This window comes from Fusarium oxysporum, chromosome X (assembly GCF_013085055.1).
Source record: "Fusarium oxysporum Fo47 chromosome X, complete sequence".
NCBI classification, from domain to species: domain Eukaryota; kingdom Fungi; phylum Ascomycota; class Sordariomycetes; order Hypocreales; family Nectriaceae; genus Fusarium; species Fusarium oxysporum.
Genome location: NC_072849.1, coordinates 1,418,492 through 1,434,696, shown reverse-complemented (window position 1 = coordinate 1,434,696; position 16,205 = coordinate 1,418,492). Strand labels below are relative to the sequence as shown.

Genomic DNA, 16,205 nt, shown 5'->3' with positions numbered 1-16,205 from the left:
CAACGATCTGTGCAGCATTTTTCACTGTTGGATTCTGAGCGAAGATATATTGTCAGTACTACTAATACAGCCATGAAGTAAGCAGCACTATTTCGTAGTCTGCATCGAGGAAAACATCGTAGAGTTAATCAAATTCTAGGGACAACATGTTTATTTGCCAGAGGCCAAATACATTTCATGTTTGATTCCGAGTTAAGTTTGCTTTCTGTATCGATCAGTCTCCATGATTCCATGAACAACAGGTCAACATCACGAAATGTTTTCCTTCGCTTCCCAGCGGAGAGCTTCAAGGTTAGTGGTAGACTATAGAACGGCGTCTAGTTATTGATTGCGCTATTTACTCATGTAAACAAGGCTGAAACTTCACATGGCTGATTTAATGATATTTCGAGTGGCTTAAGATGGAGTTTTAGATTCCTGCCAGCATAGTACTATCTGCCAACTCTAGTCACTGAAAACATATTCTGCCTCCAATGCTATTGGAGCTCTGGGTGCCTATGTATGAGGCTGAGCTGTAAATGAGGCGCAATAGAAGACAGGCCACTTTCTCCTCCACTAAACAAATTGGAAGAAAGCGAGTTTAGCTTTTTCGAGGGGGTTCCAATGTGCTGGCTTGATAAATCAAAGAGATGCTGTAGGCTCTAGCCGACAATCAATTGAATTCATTTACTTGAACTTACGACTAGGAACGGTCACTATACGTCTCACCTATTCACCAGGAATAGCGGTCCAAAGAAACCCAATGAAATTCGCTATGGCTGTAAAAAAAAACAAATGCTACTGCTCTATGACTCGTTTGACAGGCTCATGTTGTACTCCAACTCCCACTCAGCCTTGGGATCTCCTTTTCGTGGCACAAACTTCACTGTTAGGCCATCCTTAACAGCGAAGACACTATCGTTCTCGAGATAGCCTGAGTCAGAATCAAAGATCTGAGTAACAACAGACTTGTGGCCCTCAGCAATGACCTGCAGCATGTTAGATTAGTTCTATGACCGCTTCTGGGACCTTCGGTTGAACATACCATGAAGTGCAGATGGGCAGGGCGGAAAGGGTGGCGGTCGAGGAGGTGGAGAAGTTGACCGGCAGGGCCATCATCGGGAACCTTGAGAAAGTGTCAGATTATAGATCCTTGGCATGTTGACAGGATAAGATTGCTTACGGGATAAGGAGTAGGTCGTAGGCAGTAGAAGGAGTATCGACCCTGGTCGTCGGTGATGAACTTGCCACGGAGGTTATGCTCAACCTGCTTCTCATCCTGCTGCTCGTAGAGGCCTAGGAAGAATTAGAGTCCGTGAGATAGAATGCCGCAGAGTAATGTCTTACCGTTGGTGGATGCTTGCCAAACCTCGACAGAGGCGTTAGGGATGGGCTTTCCAGTAGCCGCTGATGTCACAGTGCCGTAGAGATAGGCGACAACACCATCGCTGGGGGTGTCGAAAGTAATTGTGGTGCCATTCTCACGAGTAGGGGTATCATGTCGCCAGAAGGGACCCAGAATAGCAGTCTCAGTTGCTGCTACGCCGTTCTTGGCTGCTTGACGGTGTGTAATATCATCAACAAGACTGAAAACTGTTAGTAATTGCATTGGGAGCTGTGACTAGCGAATTACCTCTCGAGACCAATAACATCGCACATCAATTGACCCTCATTTCTCTTGTCGTTGCTCATTTGTCCAGCCCAGTTAATCATCTTAACAGCAGACATCCACTCATCGCAGGTGAGTTGTGTCTCGCGCGCAAAGTCGTGCATGTGCTGGATAAAAGATGTCATCACCTCTTTAAGACGAGGGTCAGTCTTGGGGCCGAAAGAGTCGATGACTTGCTGTGTGAAGGCCTGGCCAAGACCCTCCTCCTTGGGAGCGCCGTTGGCATTTCCGCCAGTCGCTGATGGTGTCATTTCGATAGATTTTTGTGGGGTATTGATGGTGCTGATGTGAAGGAAGGAAGAGTGTTCGTGATGATGGATTGGGCTTATGCTTGAGTGAATGAGAGAAGAGGCTTTCTAATAGGTCTTATGAAGTCCCTCTTTATCACTGGAGTTGTTCCAAAGATGGTGTCGAGCAGATGACTTGACCCCGCATAATTCACAGTCAGCATGGTTCGATTCGGATATACAGACAGCGCCTCAGCAAGGAGCGGCTAAGGACATCTCCCGAAAGGACATCGGGTGCGCGTTCTGAGCATCAGTGTCCCATGGGGCCAAGCGGCAATGTTGCAGCCATTTTGCGGGGTGAACTGCCCAACCAATTAGGGGACTGATGATTTCGTTTAGCACTCTCGGCAGAGGCGAGAATGGTGCCACACGCTTTTCGGATGTCGGAGCAAGTTGGTCGGATGTACAGCTGAGGGGACACCCTGACTCCGATTCCGACGCCGCGGAATATGGAGCCAAAAACTAGTGTGTCGTACGATGCCTGCTAGTGGAAATAAGCCTAGTGTAGCCGCTGCAAGTCACCTGAAATACGCCAAAGCCGTCGCAAATTCGCCATGATAGGAAATGAAGTGAAGAGCAGCATTAATTGTAACGACTTCTTGTCACGCGACATAACAGAATTAGTATTCTACAGTAGAGAGGGGGAGATCTTGAATGACCTATGCATGCATCAATTGGCTAGGAAAATGCTAAAACTTAATGGGATAAACTACTTTGACAGCTTGCGATCGGCCTCATCTCCAAAATCCCATGTTGGCTTGTCTGCGCCGTTAGGCCGACTTGCTCTCCTGAACCCAACTTCCAGACCCTCAATTTCCACAACAGGCGGTACGGCCTCCACCTCAGCCTTATAAGCGTTAGAGTACCACTTCTCGACGTATTTGTCCCCAGTGAAGAGCTCAGGGAAAACCTGTCGCATCCTCAATAATGCCGTTCCTGAGATCTGATCCACGCTGTGCGCATGTCGCAGGGCGAGGAAATCAGGTCCGATATTTTTCCTCAATCTCTCCTTTACTTCTTCAGGATACTGCCCAACCTTGAAGAGGAGCAAGTCGTAGTGAAGAAGTGAAGCCTTTCCATGCCATGATCCGCCACGGGTGGCGCGATGATAGAGACCTAGCAGGGCTGTGATGGCACCAATGCATCCTGTTCCGTAGTCCGAAATGGGAAAAGGAGGGACGACGGGTTCTGACAAGCCCATGAAACGACCCTGCTCCCACGCGATGCCACTGACCTATCAATCGGGTTAGTTCGATCTCCCCTGCAGCTGTAGATCAAGGCACTTACACAATCAGCAATCTGTTGCCACCCAGGTCGTCCAGCCCACTCTCCCTCGTAGCCAAAGCAGTTCTCATTGACATACACAAAGCCCTTGCCACGCTCCTTAGCAAGTTTTGTAAGTGTAGTAGCGCCATATCCAAGCTTCTCCAGAGCGCCAGGTCGGTATCCATCGACAACGACATCCGCTTCAGCGAGAAGCTTCTCAAACTCAGCTCTTCCCTCAGAGGACTTCAGGTCTAGCTCTGCAGCGTGCTTGCCCATGTTGCCATCTACCTGGAAGAAAGGAACATCGCTCAGATTGGGACTTGTAATCTTGAGCACATCGGCTCCATACTCTCCGAGAATACGGGTGATAATAGGTCCGGCAATGATACGGCAGAGCTCAAGAACCTTAATGCCTGACAATATCCTCTTTGGGTGCTCTGAGCTTGGTGTTAGGGGACACTTGGGTGTCTCGGACTCAAGGTTGTCGACAGACCATGGCGGAAGTGCCATATTTGTTTTGCCCTGATTGTTTGTCAGATATGCCCTTGTATATGAGATTTACAACTTACATGTTGAGTTTTCACAAAGTCCTCGTGCTTCAAAGCAGGAACTCCAGCCTGTCGACGAGCAGCATTCATACTCTCAAGCTCATCTATCGAGAACTGTCGAACAGCAGGCTCGATGGTATCGACAATGCTCTCATGTGTTTGCAAGTCTGGTCTGAAAGGTTCAAGACCAATCATCTTGAGGGTTGTTGAAGCCTCTAGAGATCCATGAATGTGATAATACTCTCCAGCGTTCTTAGTCTCATACAAGTTGGCTGACATGCGGCGGTAAGGATTTGACTGGGCCTGCAGCAAATCCGTATCTTATGGTCGTTAGTTCCTTGGCCTGAAAGCCAACAGTTGTGGCGTATAGACGTACCTTTGAGTAGAGCCTTGACGCCAGGGTCAAGCTTTCCAAGACCACCAACTTTGGCCATATAAGCCTGGCAGAGGAAGGCTGTAGTCTTCTCCAAGTCGACATTGATCTTCTTCGGTTGTAATTCACCTTCAACGGTCTTTGCTAGCAGACTGGCAACGGCACCCTCTATCGCCTTAAGCGCAGCAGTTGTTTCCGTCTCCTTGAATGGAATAGGAAAGTAGGGCGCATCTCGAGTTGACGTAAACTCGATGTTGTCCTTGAGCTCCTTCACAGCCGCTGGAAAAGCAACCTCATCGAACTGACCGCAAAGGTAGTCAAAGATTCTCTTACTCTCCTCAACCGAGGAATAATCGTGCTGGTTAGTGCTACCCATGTTGACAGAAGGAACTTATCGGTTATTGGCTTAAAAAAGGCATCCACCCGAGGGCATCTACAAGAGGTTGATTGTTAAGAGGGAGTCTTTATACAGTGACACAACTCGATTCGTTGAGTGGCGGAAACCGACGGCAGTTCGGACTAAAGCGATAACCCACTATATCTGGGTGATAACTGCCTATGATTCATGGGTTTTTGGCGATGTATGACCCATAATGCGCGACAGATAGTGTCATCAGTGATTGAGTTTGTTGTGAAGACCCCATATTTTAGTGGTGGAGGTCGGCTGTGACCCTTGCCGATGGTTTCTCGCCCGGCTTCCGACGCTGGATGTGAGCCGTAAAGACCCGCGCTAGAACATATCGAGGCATTTGAGAGAGACCTCGAGAGTTGAAGATAGTATATCGACAACAGAGAACACACTGCTGTTATATCGGTCGCTGTCACTCTATCATTCAGTCTGTCAAAATTTCTGATCAATATGCCGTTCATCAAAGTTCAGAACAAGAAGCTGTTTTACGCCCAAGTGGACGCTGAAACAGTCTCAAAAGATGGCCCAGTACTGGTATTCATCCATGGCCTTGGGTCATCTCATTCGTTTTATATACCTGTCATGAACCAGCTTGCGACTGCAGGATACTCATCGATTGCGTTGGATGTCTATGGTCAGTATTGGCTTTATTCTGTTTGCAGGAATTAAATACTGAAGATCAATAGGCAGTGGCCTTTCTGTGTTGTCAGAAGGGGTTGAAGATCCTACATTTGACACAATCGCGAGTGATGTTAAGGCTTTACTGGAAGGATTAAGCATTCCACCCGAAAATGCCGTCGCCGTTGGACATTCCATGGGCGGTATCATTGTACCAAAGCTCGCTCTGAAGTGCAGCCTCCGCGGCGCAGTCCTCATTGGGCCTGTGTTGCCAAAGCCTGCAATGGCCGAGATCTTCAATACTCGCATAGGGACAGTCAAGAAAGGTGAGTCAATTTGAAGTGCTAAGAGTATGATCTGGTATTAATATTGAGTTTAGAAGGAATGGAGCCAATGGCCAAAACTATTCCCTTTGCCGCGACAGGTTCCAAGGCAACTTTGACACAAAAGGCATTCATTCGAGCTCTGTTGCTATCGCAAGAGCCCGAGGGATACATTGCCTTGTGTCACGCCATTGCGCAAGCAGAATTGCCTCCCTACGCAAACATCAAATGCCCCGTGCTTGTTCTTTCTGGTGAAGAGGACAAAACAAGCCCGATCCCGGATGCGCAAAAGATTCTAAGCGAGTAAGTACTCACTTCACTGTAAGGTCAATTAATTGAAGCAACCAGCGCTGACTTTCACTTTAGTTGGGGTTGCAGCGACTCGTCGAAGAGCATGCATATTTTGCCTGGAGTTGGTCATTGGCACTGTATTGAGGCAGCAGATGAAGTTGGTTCCAAAATACAAGAGTTCCTATCCAAATTGGGTTAAGGGTTTGAGATAAGATATAGATTAATCAGTATCAAAATGTATCTCTTCGCGACTTCAATCACAAGAGAGTGCATTGAAGATTGCTTCTGTTGTAATGCCAGACTACGTGTTTGCTGTTTGTGACCAAGCCTATTCAGCACTGACTCAAGAGTGACCACGCAGGAATTCAGTGCTGTTGACCCCTCAATGTGACCATCGGCTACAGGGATCTTCCCATCGGTAGCTCGGTAATAGTGAACGGTGCGCCAATTTACGTCAGCGGGAATGTCACCAAATCTTACCCCATTCTCGTGGCCAAGTAACCAATAAAGACCTGGCCATATCCGACAGCTCGCGGCCCGCGGCTCACTCCCTCAGTTCCAGGGACCTCACACGACCTACCGACGACGAAATGCCTACCAGGAGGGTCCGAGACTGCGAGAGAAGACGATGCGCCGAGGCCTGCGAGAGCTGCAAACGTCGCAAACAAAGATGCGATGGCCGTAGACCCTGCGCCCGCTGCATCAAGCGAGGTCTCGGGCATGAGTGCCACGAGTCTCAATCTGCCTCAAACAATGGCGCAAGACGCATCCTCGCGTCATCCCTACCAAGTCCCGATCCCGATAGACTCAGTAATATCACTGAGCAGACCACTCCTGCTGGTAGTATAACCGTCGGTAACAGATCGGGTTTGACGTCGGTGGATGAGGCGTATGTTGATGACGGGACCTCTTCTTCTCTACAGCTGCTCTCGAATACACAACCTGAAAGACTTCCACGCATGTCGCGCCTTGTTCAAGATACGAGGGGTGAATACATGTTCATAGGCGACTCTGCAACCCTATCTTTCCTTCAGAATATCAGGAGGATTGTGCGACGTAGCATAGGAGATTGTACCCTTGTTGATGACCCATTGCGACATGGTATCGTCGAAGCATCGCCTGAAACACGGCGAGGATGGATCCTGTCGAGTGCCCAGAACCCACCACCACGGCAGTCTGAGCAGGAACTCGATTATCTTGTGAAATGGTACATGCAATCAGCCAATTGTGTACTACTTCTCTTCGACCAAAAAGAACTTGACCAAGGCATAAGAAAGTGGATTGAAGATGGCCAAGATATCGCTGACCCTGCGAGTTCGGTATACTATCTGGTCTTTGCCATTGGTGCGCAAACAGGGCCAGAAGATAAAGATGACCTGGCTGAGACTTTCTTCAACTATGCCCGGTACTTGACAGTGGAGACCCTGATAGAAGAGCCGGGCATTGTCACCATTCAAGCTTTGGTGCTCATCGCCATGTATCTTTTAGGTGCATCGCGCCGCAACGCGGCTTTTATGTATCTCGGTATGGGAGTTCGAGCTGCATATGCCATCGGTCTTCATCGCCATGATATTGCTTCCCTCTTCTCTGCCAATGAGGGTCGTGCGAGAGAACAGCTATGGAAAGGCATCCGAATTCTCGATCTGTTCATGAGCGCATCATTGGGCCGGCCTCCCTCAACATCCGAGTTGAGAGATACTACAAACCCTCAGAACTATTCAGCTTGCAATGATCTCTCCATGATCTTCGAGTTGATCCTTACAGATGTTTATGCAAAGAGAATGATATCTCCGGAGATACTGGAACGCATCAGCAAGCATCTTCGACGGTGGACTGCACAATGTGGAGAGGGTCTCGCGGTTGATGGCATTGAGCAGGATGACTTGATCCGTGACCAGAATGGCGAAGAGCAGCCAAACATTGGGCTAATACACCTCAAACTAACTGGCCATTGGACGGTCATGCTCCTGTCTCTTCCATTCCTACATAAGGCGGTATCTCAACACGTCGAAGACAATGAACAGTCCGCACAAGGAACTGCAAAGCGATCTTCGTCATCGAATCAAGTTCTTGTCCACTCCTGCCTCGAGTCAGCAGTGCGGACAGTGGACCTGCTACAGACTCTCGTCAGGACTGGAACCATACCGAAACGCTTACCGATTGTTGGCAATTCGGCGTTTGTATCTGGCCTCGTCCTCGGTGCAGCAATCTTTGGGGATTTCGACAACTCATTTCCGCTCGAGAAGAGTCTCCATGCAGCGAGAGGCGTTCTCGACCGCTTCAGTCGTTACGATGCTGTGGCGAAGCGCCATCTTATGATCTTGGATCACCTACAGAATGCATGCGACATATACATGGATAACCGAGCAAGGTTACGAATGGAACGTCAACGGCACCTCGTCAACGGTCTCTTCGGGAGTATTCACACAATCGGGAAGTCGCCATTGCGGAATTCTCAGCAACCAGAAGGTAACTCTCGAATCGGTTCAACGGATGGGATACAAACGCAACCGCAAACGCCCAGACCGGGCCAGGTAGCGAACGAGATGACCGAGGAGCAGCAAGGGTTTTTGATGGAGGGCGGAGAGCAGACAGGGATTGACGTTGATATTTCAGCGGACGCTTTTCTGGGTATTTCACCGAACATGCTTTGGTTCGATTCTTTTGATACGACTATGTCTCTATTTCCTATCGTCGATACGCAAATAATGGGTGACGAAATGATGGCCAACGGTGTTAATAATCAAGAATGAAACGGATATCCGAAGGGACTCATCTGTGGACCAGAGTAACCAAATTGAGCAAGCGAACAAGGATAATCGTCTTATGGGCATTAGCGAAAATGGCGAATGGTGGAACTTTTGTTACTCGTTTGTCGCTTGAAGGGCGCGATGGCAATCTAGGCCTCACGAAATATGACGATTACACACATTTTCCCTTTTCAGACTGGATTGAATAAGGTAAGCTGACCCGGTGATGTTCGATATCACAACATAATTTATAACATAACGTAACGCAGGGTCGTCAGTGGAGATATTAAAATCCGCCATTGACCCCTCACTGGATCTGACGCGATACAAGATCAACCAACATCACTCGAAACATTGAAACATCGCATATCCTTTTGAGGTCGATTCCATTTTTAGATAGCGCCAAGGCAAATTCGTTCAACACCCAGCATGCCTTCACCAATTCGAGCGAAACACCTAAAGCCTGGTGACAGAATCGCATTCATATCACCATCAGAGCGTATCAACGCCACGCTTCCAGCAGTCGTAGACCGGGCCTCTGCTCTTCTCACAAACAAAGGATATCAAGTGCAGACTTTCTTCAGTGAAGATAAGGGCATTCAGTCATGCATTGATAATCGGCTCTCCGAGATCCGAGCCGCTTTCTCAGATCCCAGCATTTCCGCCATCATCACTACCATTGGCGGCACAACCTTCACAGAGCTTCTTCCAGCTCTGATTGCGGACAAAGAACTTCACGAGACCATTCGTGCAAACCCAAAGATCGTGGTGGGCTATTCCGACATCTCGGGCTTGCACTGGTTCTTGTTTGGTTTAACGGGTCTCAGGACTTTCTATGGTCCTGGTGCTGTACCCGAGATCGGGGAAGCGAATGATGTCAACGATAAAGATACCCCTCTTGCCTTCTGTGTCGATAATTTGCTTCGAGCGATTGCATCTCCAGAACCACTCGGACAGATTCCCCGATCCAAGTTTTACGCACCAAGAGGAGCGCCCTTCTTTGCGACACCAGAATCGACAGAGCCACCAGAGGTTGTGAAGACAACCGACTGGCAATGGCTGCGACATGGAAAGGCTCAGGGTCGATTGTTCGGTGGTTGCCTCACCGTAGTCGCCCGCTTATCGGGAGTTTCAGCCATTGTTCCTGACTGGCGTGGCCGAATCGTCTTCCTCGAAACAGCTACAAACGAGGACGGCTCTGGTGGAAACCCTCCTCACCGAGTTCAGGCAGCGTTTGCAGACTTGATAGCTCACGGTGTCTTCGAAGACGCTGCAGGACTGGTTGTAGGACGACCTTATGGATATGATTCTGCTGAGGAGCGAGAGGTTTATGCCAGCATCATCAAGGGACTATTCTGTGAGGGACGGCTTGCTTCAAAGAACTTCCCGATTCTATTCAATGTGGACATTGGGCATACGACACCAATGATTACGCTGCCGTATGATGCCTTGGCTGAGCTTGATTCTGAGACTGATACTTTTGCTGTTTTGGAATCTGGGGTTGAGTAGCGGAAGGGGTTGAATAGTATAATACGATTAAGCTGCACGCAATGTTCCATGGTATCTAAGGGTAGACTACGCTCCATCGTTTCACTTCAACTCAACTCTCCAATACCGTACCACCAGGTTCCCCCTTCTGCCATGATCAATCGAGCGGGACGCCAACGTGTTCTTTGTTTGCTGGGCCTCCATTTCCATCATATCTTGAGGGTAGCCGTGCGTCCACCTGTCGTCAGAAGGACATATGGGTAGCTGAGTTGCCACACATGGCCAGCGAAGAAACAAATGTCATCTTCTGCAGGGTCGGGAGTCTCTTGTCAGATACCCGTCTGTGTAAAAGGTTCGGCGCGGCACAGCATTCTCTGACGACGATGTGCGTCTCGGGCGACTCAGGGAACAGGAATGAGTCTTAGAAGGTAGGGCTTTGCAATGTGACTCTTGTCGAGCTAGTTGCTGTCGAAGTTGATGGACCTCCTTATTTGTCGAGACAACCTTCTTCTTAGCCTTCATGGGGAGTGTATTTTACAGCCAAGGATTCGCACTTCCGTTCGAGTAGGTTTAATATCCATCGGCTCGAAGGGCAGCTATCCCAGTGACCATTGTTAAGACGAAGAGAACGCAGATTGATATGATCAATATGGCTGAATATTGAGCCCATTCTTCATCGTCGAATTTACGAAGATCTTTGGTCCAATCTGGCATGTTGATGGTGCCTGCTTGAACAAGGCATGCGAGAGCGAATATCGAAAGTACAATGAGAGTCCAAATGCTTATCCAGACGTTGAAAAGAGCCCTTGAGAGGGTGGAGTTTCTAACTTGCTGCATGTTGGCGACAATGCAATTTACTAGAGCGAGAATTTAATGCAACAACAAGGAACTGATTCGATATCGACAAAACAGGCATTTCAAAGAAGGTGAGTACTGTTATCTGTTCTTTCGAAGCGTTAATTTTGGCGGTTATTATACTTACATGCGAGGCTCGGAGAATATTAGAGACCCGCTGGTCCCTTGCACGGTTTGATTGACGAGCTGTCAGCGCTAGACATGTGGGGCGAATCCGAGCCAATCTTGTGAGACCATCAACAAGAAATCTGCCTTGAAACGGGTGATGCAGTTTTGTGAGACATGAAAGAAGCCGCCAAGTTGCAATACGAAATGACTCATCTCCAATAGAATTGTATTTTGATCCGGTGATTCCGAAACAAGTTCATTGATTCCCGGAGGGAGGGAGGGAGACACTTATCAAGGTCGGTTGGCTTCCTCGGGTAAAAGGTCTTGTAACTCTGCGCCTGTATAAAAATAGCCCAGTCCTGAACATCAGGATGTCGCAGTAGGTCACTTGTACCTTGAGAGTGAACTGAGAAAGCCAGAAAAGAATAGTGCAACGGTAAGATTTAATCAGGTTGAGGAACGGGGGTTTTCGTTGTTAAAACACAAATACACTGTATGTCATTATGTTGAGCAAGAAGCAATTGATTACCATAAGGGAGGCCAGCTAAAATGTACGGAGTATATAATCAAGTTTCAATGATCGGTTATTACATAAGCTCAAGCAAAGCAGCTTGGCGCAGTGGAAGCGCGGTATGTTCTTCTCCACAGTGAAAACTCAAAATTCGTACTAACTCATCCCAGCCGGGCTCATAACCCGGAGGTCACTGGATCGAAACCAGTAGCTGCTACGAAGCATTTCTTTTTTTGGATTTTCTTATTATTGGTCTTTGGTTCCTGATCTGTTCTCTGAATTTTTGATACCACATTTTGCCCAACATATAAACTCCCCTGCAGCCAATTTTCCTACAATATATTGAGATAATGCAATTGCTGCTGGAAGATAAGAGCTTCCATTTAAGTCATGTAATAAAAAGATCATTACTTTTCGACAACTAATATAACAGTTAGGACTCATAGGAAAGCCTAATAAGGCTCTTACCGCCTATGTCTTGGCAACGGTCTAGCAGCGTTGATCGATTATATCACGACCAACGGTGGTATTGAGCGCCTTGGCAGTGTTGAATCCGTGTGGAAGTTAAAGCTAGCCGTGGTATTAGATCGCGAGGCACTAGAAGGAGAGTTAAACTGCTTGGAATGTTTCAATACAAAATATGTTATAGGCCTGTATCAGCCTAGCAAAAGGTTGCAAGATAGCTTTAAATCATCTGCTTGGGTACAGCAGGTTACTACAAGAGCCAAGCAAGTCGATAAATATTCGACATAGCACTTGAAGATCGATTCCAAGTGAAAAGTTAGAGCGTAGAAAAAGGCATAACCGTAAAGCCTTAGCTTAATAGCAACCCCGTTCCTCGGCCAAGTATATGAGCACTAGCGTCGGTCTAACTCAACGTCAAGATGATCACATATCAACGTCAAGCTCCGTAGCTGCATCGGACCCCATCAAGGCTAATTAGAAGCAAAGCAAGGAACCTTCAGAACGGATCTGCCAATATCCGAGGAGCGGAGCCGTAGCCAGCATTTGGATGTGAGATTTTCAGGTTCAGATGAAGTACCCCACGGAGCAATATGATATAGTGTTAGAACTTCTCGCAGCAGAATATGACGGGCTACAAGAAGAATTCCAGTCATGATAAACCTTCTCGTCAGAAACAATAAAATCCTATCACAGAATCGCCGCTACAAGGGAGAGCTAGTCGACTCCGCGCTAATGATAATACTGTCTTGGCTGGAGCCGAGCACGTTGGAACTGTTATTTGTCACCTTTGCCCCAATCATCGAACCCACGTTTGAGCCTCAGCCAAGGAATCGGTTCTCAGATTTACAAGGCCATGATCAGATCGTCATTCTGTCTCTTCTTGGCGTGTTTCTCAGCTCAAGACAGGAAAATCTGGGCCATATCCCCTGCACTTGCAGGAAGGAAACATTTCGGCCCGTTCCCCATCATCATCGTCTGGGACCAATAATCAGGAGAGCTTTGAAATCCTCCACATTCTCATTATGATCGACATGGCTCAACCGGAGACCGTTACCCTATTTATGAACCTCGCCAGGGCGTATTACCAAAATAGACCTAGGAAATCGATAGTTTGACTTTAGTGTCCCTTGCAACAGCCAGTCGTATGTACAATGGCAGAACGGCCAGCAAACGTACTCATTATCCCTCTATAGAGAGGCGTTGTCTGATTCTTGTCAAGCCTTTCATCATGTTTTCGAGTACGTCAGATACCATCATAGCATTCTCAAGACGCATATCGAGTGAGAAACCCATAAGTGGATATCAAAAATGCCTATATAATGTCCATGCTCTATTCTTGATATCCTGAATGCATTCAGAAGGTACCTGACTCGGAAAGCCATTGACATCGGGTTATCAACATGCGTTTCTCTGTTGTCGTTGCCGCGCTTTGCGCCCCCTCGGCTCTTTCTTTCCCCTGGTTAGCACCGGAGGGATTAGATGCGCTGCTCAACCACCCGGAAGCTCGTGCAGAGATTGACCGACGCTTAAAAGAGCACCAAGTCGACCAAGCAGAGAAGAGCCATGAGCCTCGACAGCTCAAGACTGGCGTCGTGGGTGGCGTTGTGTCCTTGCTCGGAGGCACTGTTGAGGCTGTCGTCGACAATGTCTTGGGCCTGATTCCTACCAATAAAGCTGTCACGGGTCTTCAGAAGTTCCCTGAATCTTCTCACCCGTTCAAGGCTCCTGGTAAAACTGACCAGCGAGGCCCTTGCCCTGGTCTCAACACTTTGGCCAATCATGGATGTAAGCTGAAGAATCGAAGGACTAGCGAACAGGCAGCTGACAATTAATAGATATTCCCCGAAACGGTATCGCTACGATCGGCCAGATCCAAGCTGGCACTGCAAAACTATTCAACATGGGCGCAGATCTTTCTGCTCTCCTTGCTGTCGGTGGTGCTGTCGACGGTGGCGATCTTCTGTCTCAGAAGATGAGCATCGGAGGTCCTGATAACCGTGTCGGGCTTCTGAATGGTGCTCTGAACAAGATCTTTGGCAAGCCATCTGGTATCGCTGGACATGGTAAGTGATCAATCTCAAGACCATACACTATGACAGTCACTAATAATCTGGGCAGGAAAGTTCAACGAAGGCGATGCGTCTGCTACACGTGAAGATTTCTACCTCAACGGAGATAATATTTCATTCAAGTCAGAACTTTTCAAGCAGATGCACCAGCAGGCTCTTGCCAAGGGTGACGGCACTTACAACGTCGATGCGATCAAAGAACATTTCAAGAACAGATACAGAGATTCTAAGGCCGCCAATAAGCAGTTTTACTTCAATCTTCCTAGCGCCGCAGTTGTCATGGGCGCGTACTATTTCGTTCCTGGCTTCTTCTCCAATGGAACCATTGGAGCTGGCGGTATTGCCAATGAAGCTTCCATCACCTCTTTCTACGGCGCCAAGCCAAAGCGCAAGAACGCTTGGAAGGATAAGGACCTTGAATACACCCATGTTCCTGAGCGCATTCCTGAGCAAGGCTGGTATCGACGCGCTACACCTATGACTATCCCTGAGGCTGTTGGTGGGATTCTTGATGTCTACCTTTACGCTCAGCCAGCACTAGGAGGATCTGGCGCTGATGGTAGTTGGGTTGTTGGTCCACTTGACTTGCCCAAGGATCCTCAAGGTTTGAGCTGCTTCCTGTACAATGCAATTTTCGCCAACTTTCCTGCCGAGCTGTTCAACTCTGTCAGGCTCTTGCAGTCGATTCTCAATGGTGTTTCGGATGCACTTGTTCCCGGATACAAGGCTTTGGGCTGTAAGGTCGACTTCCCCGATGCCAAGGGATCTTCGGCGAGTAAGAAGTTCGCCGCGTACGAGAAGAAGTACGTTGGCCCTGCCAAGACAAAGGCTGTAGGCAGTGGATGGTATCAAAAGTGAAGAAATTTAGAACCAAGTAATTAGGTATTAATAAGTAACCGTTTTGTGTATCTATAACACTGCTCGAAAATCGCTTGGGGGTATACAACTGGCTGACGTACCTATCCATAAGCGGGAAGCAGACTTACCCCGGCTCTTCTGTTTAACTAGAATTCACGTTGTATACTATCAGCATACGCAAAACCCATTCCTGCCAACTTTACCCATACCCGGAGACCCCAGAAACGGTGCAGCTTCCAGCGTATCACGTTCCTTCCGTGGTAATACGTTCTCGAGTGCTTGTCGACTCTGGATGATTGCCCAGGAAGTTCTGGGTGTTTACAACTTTGCTAAGGCACTAATTTCGGAACGTGTCCCGCTGTCATTTGCTGAATTAAAGTATCAGAAATTATTGGTATGGGTTGACGGCCTTGACGATGGCATGAAGAGAGTAGAGGACTGCCCATACGAGAGTATCATCTTCCAGTAAGTCATGCAGTAGACAATCCAGAAGAACTTATCTAATCATCTGGCAGTACCCTTTTTCACGTCGTTGTGACGATAATATTCCGCCCATTCATCACCCTGCCACGGTCAAGCCGATTGATGACACTGACATCTCCAGACAGTCACCCCAAAGCATTATACGCTGCTTCGATGAATCAACTGAAAGAATTGGTGTTTTGCTTCTATGCGAAGTATCCTCAATCTGCTTACACGACATTCTTCAATGCCGCACCACCCACGCTCAGCCTCGCGATGCTAGAAGATCTGCAGGGCCCATCATGGCGACACTATTTCTACCTATGTGTGCGCTGCTGGCAAGACCTGTACTTTTCCTATCCCATGTTCCGCGATGTTGCGAAAGCTTTTCTATCCATGGCCATGCAAAAAGATGCCATTGCGGCGGGGGAAGCTCAGAACCTGTTGCGAGGAGTTGATCAGACTGGGGAGCATCATACTACTCCTGAGGAGGCTTTCACGAGCTTCATATTTGATTTCGTGTCTGAGAGAGTCGCCGAAGCGCAGATCCATTCAATGGCTGGTAGGTTTGAAGAGATGGTCATATTTGACGAGTTGATTTATAAGAACACAGCGTTGTCTAGCAAGTAGAGAAGCTCGTAACTTTGTACAAAAACGGTCTTTCGGACGGGGCAAACGTCATTGAACCTGCGATAAGATCTCAATTTAGCTAGATAAAAAATCTGTATTATGCTTATTGGGTATTAAAAGCTGACTCACGTCATCTTGCACATCCAAGTTTTGTTGGCCCGACGGAAACTCCGCAGCCCGAAAGCTATCGGAATCTGACAGGCACCAGGAACTCCATAATCTCGCCAGCCTAATACTAGTGATCAA

The 16,205-nt window shown here is 48.0% G+C and overlaps 6 protein-coding genes and 1 non-coding gene across 7 annotated transcripts; 4 read left to right on the top strand and 3 right to left on the bottom strand.

Annotated features, from left to right (window-relative positions):
• Positions 1–728: 728 nt before the first annotated feature.
• On the bottom strand, positions 729–2,184 carry FOBCDRAFT_169457 (Intradiol ring-cleavage dioxygenase). The gene is made up of 5 exons (XM_031191449.3): positions 1,613–2,184; positions 1,327–1,565; positions 1,163–1,275; positions 1,025–1,105; positions 729–968 (listed from the first exon to the last, which is right to left on the bottom strand). Exons 1-5 carry the CDS (start codon positions 1,897–1,899, stop codon positions 786–788), a joined length of 903 nt encoding a protein of 300 aa, XP_031032680.1. The 5' UTR covers positions 1,900–2,184; the 3' UTR covers positions 729–785.
• A 406-nt stretch (positions 2,185–2,590) lies between these two features.
• FOBCDRAFT_323674 (CoA-transferase family III domain-containing protein) lies at positions 2,591–4,732 on the bottom strand. Its single transcript, XM_031191448.3, has 4 exons — positions 4,126–4,732; positions 3,771–4,069; positions 3,223–3,723; positions 2,591–3,169 (listed from the first exon to the last, which is right to left on the bottom strand). Exons 1-4 carry the CDS (start codon positions 4,496–4,498, stop codon positions 2,645–2,647), a joined length of 1,698 nt encoding a protein of 565 aa, XP_031032679.2. The 5' UTR covers positions 4,499–4,732; the 3' UTR covers positions 2,591–2,644.
• Positions 4,733–4,864: 132 nt separating this feature from the next.
• On the top strand, positions 4,865–8,724 carry FOBCDRAFT_169450 (uncharacterized protein). Its single transcript, XM_059608445.1, has 4 exons — positions 4,865–5,165; positions 5,218–5,475; positions 5,529–5,775; positions 6,293–8,724. Exons 1-4 carry the CDS (start codon positions 4,982–4,984, stop codon positions 8,514–8,516), a joined length of 2,913 nt encoding a protein of 970 aa, XP_059466010.1. The 5' UTR covers positions 4,865–4,981; the 3' UTR covers positions 8,517–8,724.
• Positions 8,725–8,942: 218 nt separating this feature from the next.
• On the top strand, positions 8,943–10,022 carry FOBCDRAFT_285452 (peptidase family S66; the record flags this gene model as incomplete). Its single annotated transcript, XM_031191445.2, has 1 exon — positions 8,943–10,022. One exon carries the CDS (start codon positions 8,943–8,945, stop codon positions 10,020–10,022), a length of 1,080 nt encoding a protein of 359 aa, XP_031032676.1.
• Positions 10,023–10,355: 333 nt separating this feature from the next.
• FOBCDRAFT_232595 (uncharacterized protein) lies at positions 10,356–10,869 on the bottom strand. Its single transcript, XM_054707150.2, has one exon. It carries the CDS (start codon positions 10,836–10,838, stop codon positions 10,572–10,574), a length of 267 nt encoding a protein of 88 aa, XP_054563125.1. The 5' UTR covers positions 10,839–10,869; the 3' UTR covers positions 10,356–10,571.
• A 700-nt stretch (positions 10,870–11,569) lies between these two features.
• Positions 11,570–11,692, top strand: FOBCDRAFT_t222. The gene has a single exon. It is a non-coding gene; the product is annotated as a tRNA-Lys (tRNA).
• Positions 11,693–13,340: 1,648 nt separating this feature from the next.
• On the top strand, positions 13,341–15,959 carry FOBCDRAFT_244378 (uncharacterized protein; the record flags this gene model as incomplete). The annotated part of the gene is made up of 6 exons (XM_031191444.3): positions 13,341–13,725; positions 13,776–14,003; positions 14,059–14,812; positions 15,018–15,332; positions 15,383–15,676; positions 15,896–15,959. The coding sequence occupies 6 exons, from the start codon at positions 13,341–13,343 to the stop codon at positions 15,957–15,959; spliced, it is 2,040 nt and encodes a 679-aa protein (XP_031032675.3).
• Between the last annotated feature and the right edge of the window lie 246 nt (positions 15,960–16,205).

Bases quoted from the DNA above. Each gene is read 5' to 3' on its own strand.
- FOBCDRAFT_169450 (XM_059608445.1), top strand. From the start codon at position 4,982: ATGCCGTTCATCAAAGTTCAGAACAAGAAGCTGTTTTACGCCCAAGTG. The intron at 5,166-5,217 runs GTCAGTATTGGC...GAAGATCAATAG, and splicing joins GATTGCGTTGGATGTCTATG to GCAGTGGCCTTTCTGTGTTG. The intron at 5,476-5,528 runs GTGAGTCAATTT...TATTGAGTTTAG, and splicing joins CATAGGGACAGTCAAGAAAG to AAGGAATGGAGCCAATGGCC.
- FOBCDRAFT_323674 (XM_031191448.3), bottom strand. From the start codon at position 4,498: ATGGGTAGCACTAACCAGCACGATTATTCCTCGGTTGAGGAGAGTAAG. The intron at 3,724-3,770 runs GTAAGTTGTAAA...ACAAACAATCAG, and splicing joins ACTTTGTGAAAACTCAACAT to GGCAAAACAAATATGGCACT. The intron at 3,170-3,222 runs GTAAGTGCCTTG...CCCGATTGATAG, and splicing joins GGCAACAGATTGCTGATTGT to GTCAGTGGCATCGCGTGGGA.
- FOBCDRAFT_169457 (XM_031191449.3), bottom strand. From the start codon at position 1,899: ATGACACCATCAGCGACTGGCGGAAATGCCAACGGCGCTCCCAAGGAG. The intron at 1,276-1,326 runs GTAAGACATTAC...AATTCTTCCTAG, and splicing joins TTGGCAAGCATCCACCAACG to GCCTCTACGAGCAGCAGGAT. The intron at 1,106-1,162 runs GTAAGCAATCTT...CACTTTCTCAAG, and splicing joins TACGACCTACTCCTTATCCC to GTTCCCGATGATGGCCCTGC.
- FOBCDRAFT_232595 (XM_054707150.2), bottom strand. From the start codon at position 10,838: ATGCAGCAAGTTAGAAACTCCACCCTCTCAAGGGCTCTTTTCAACGTC.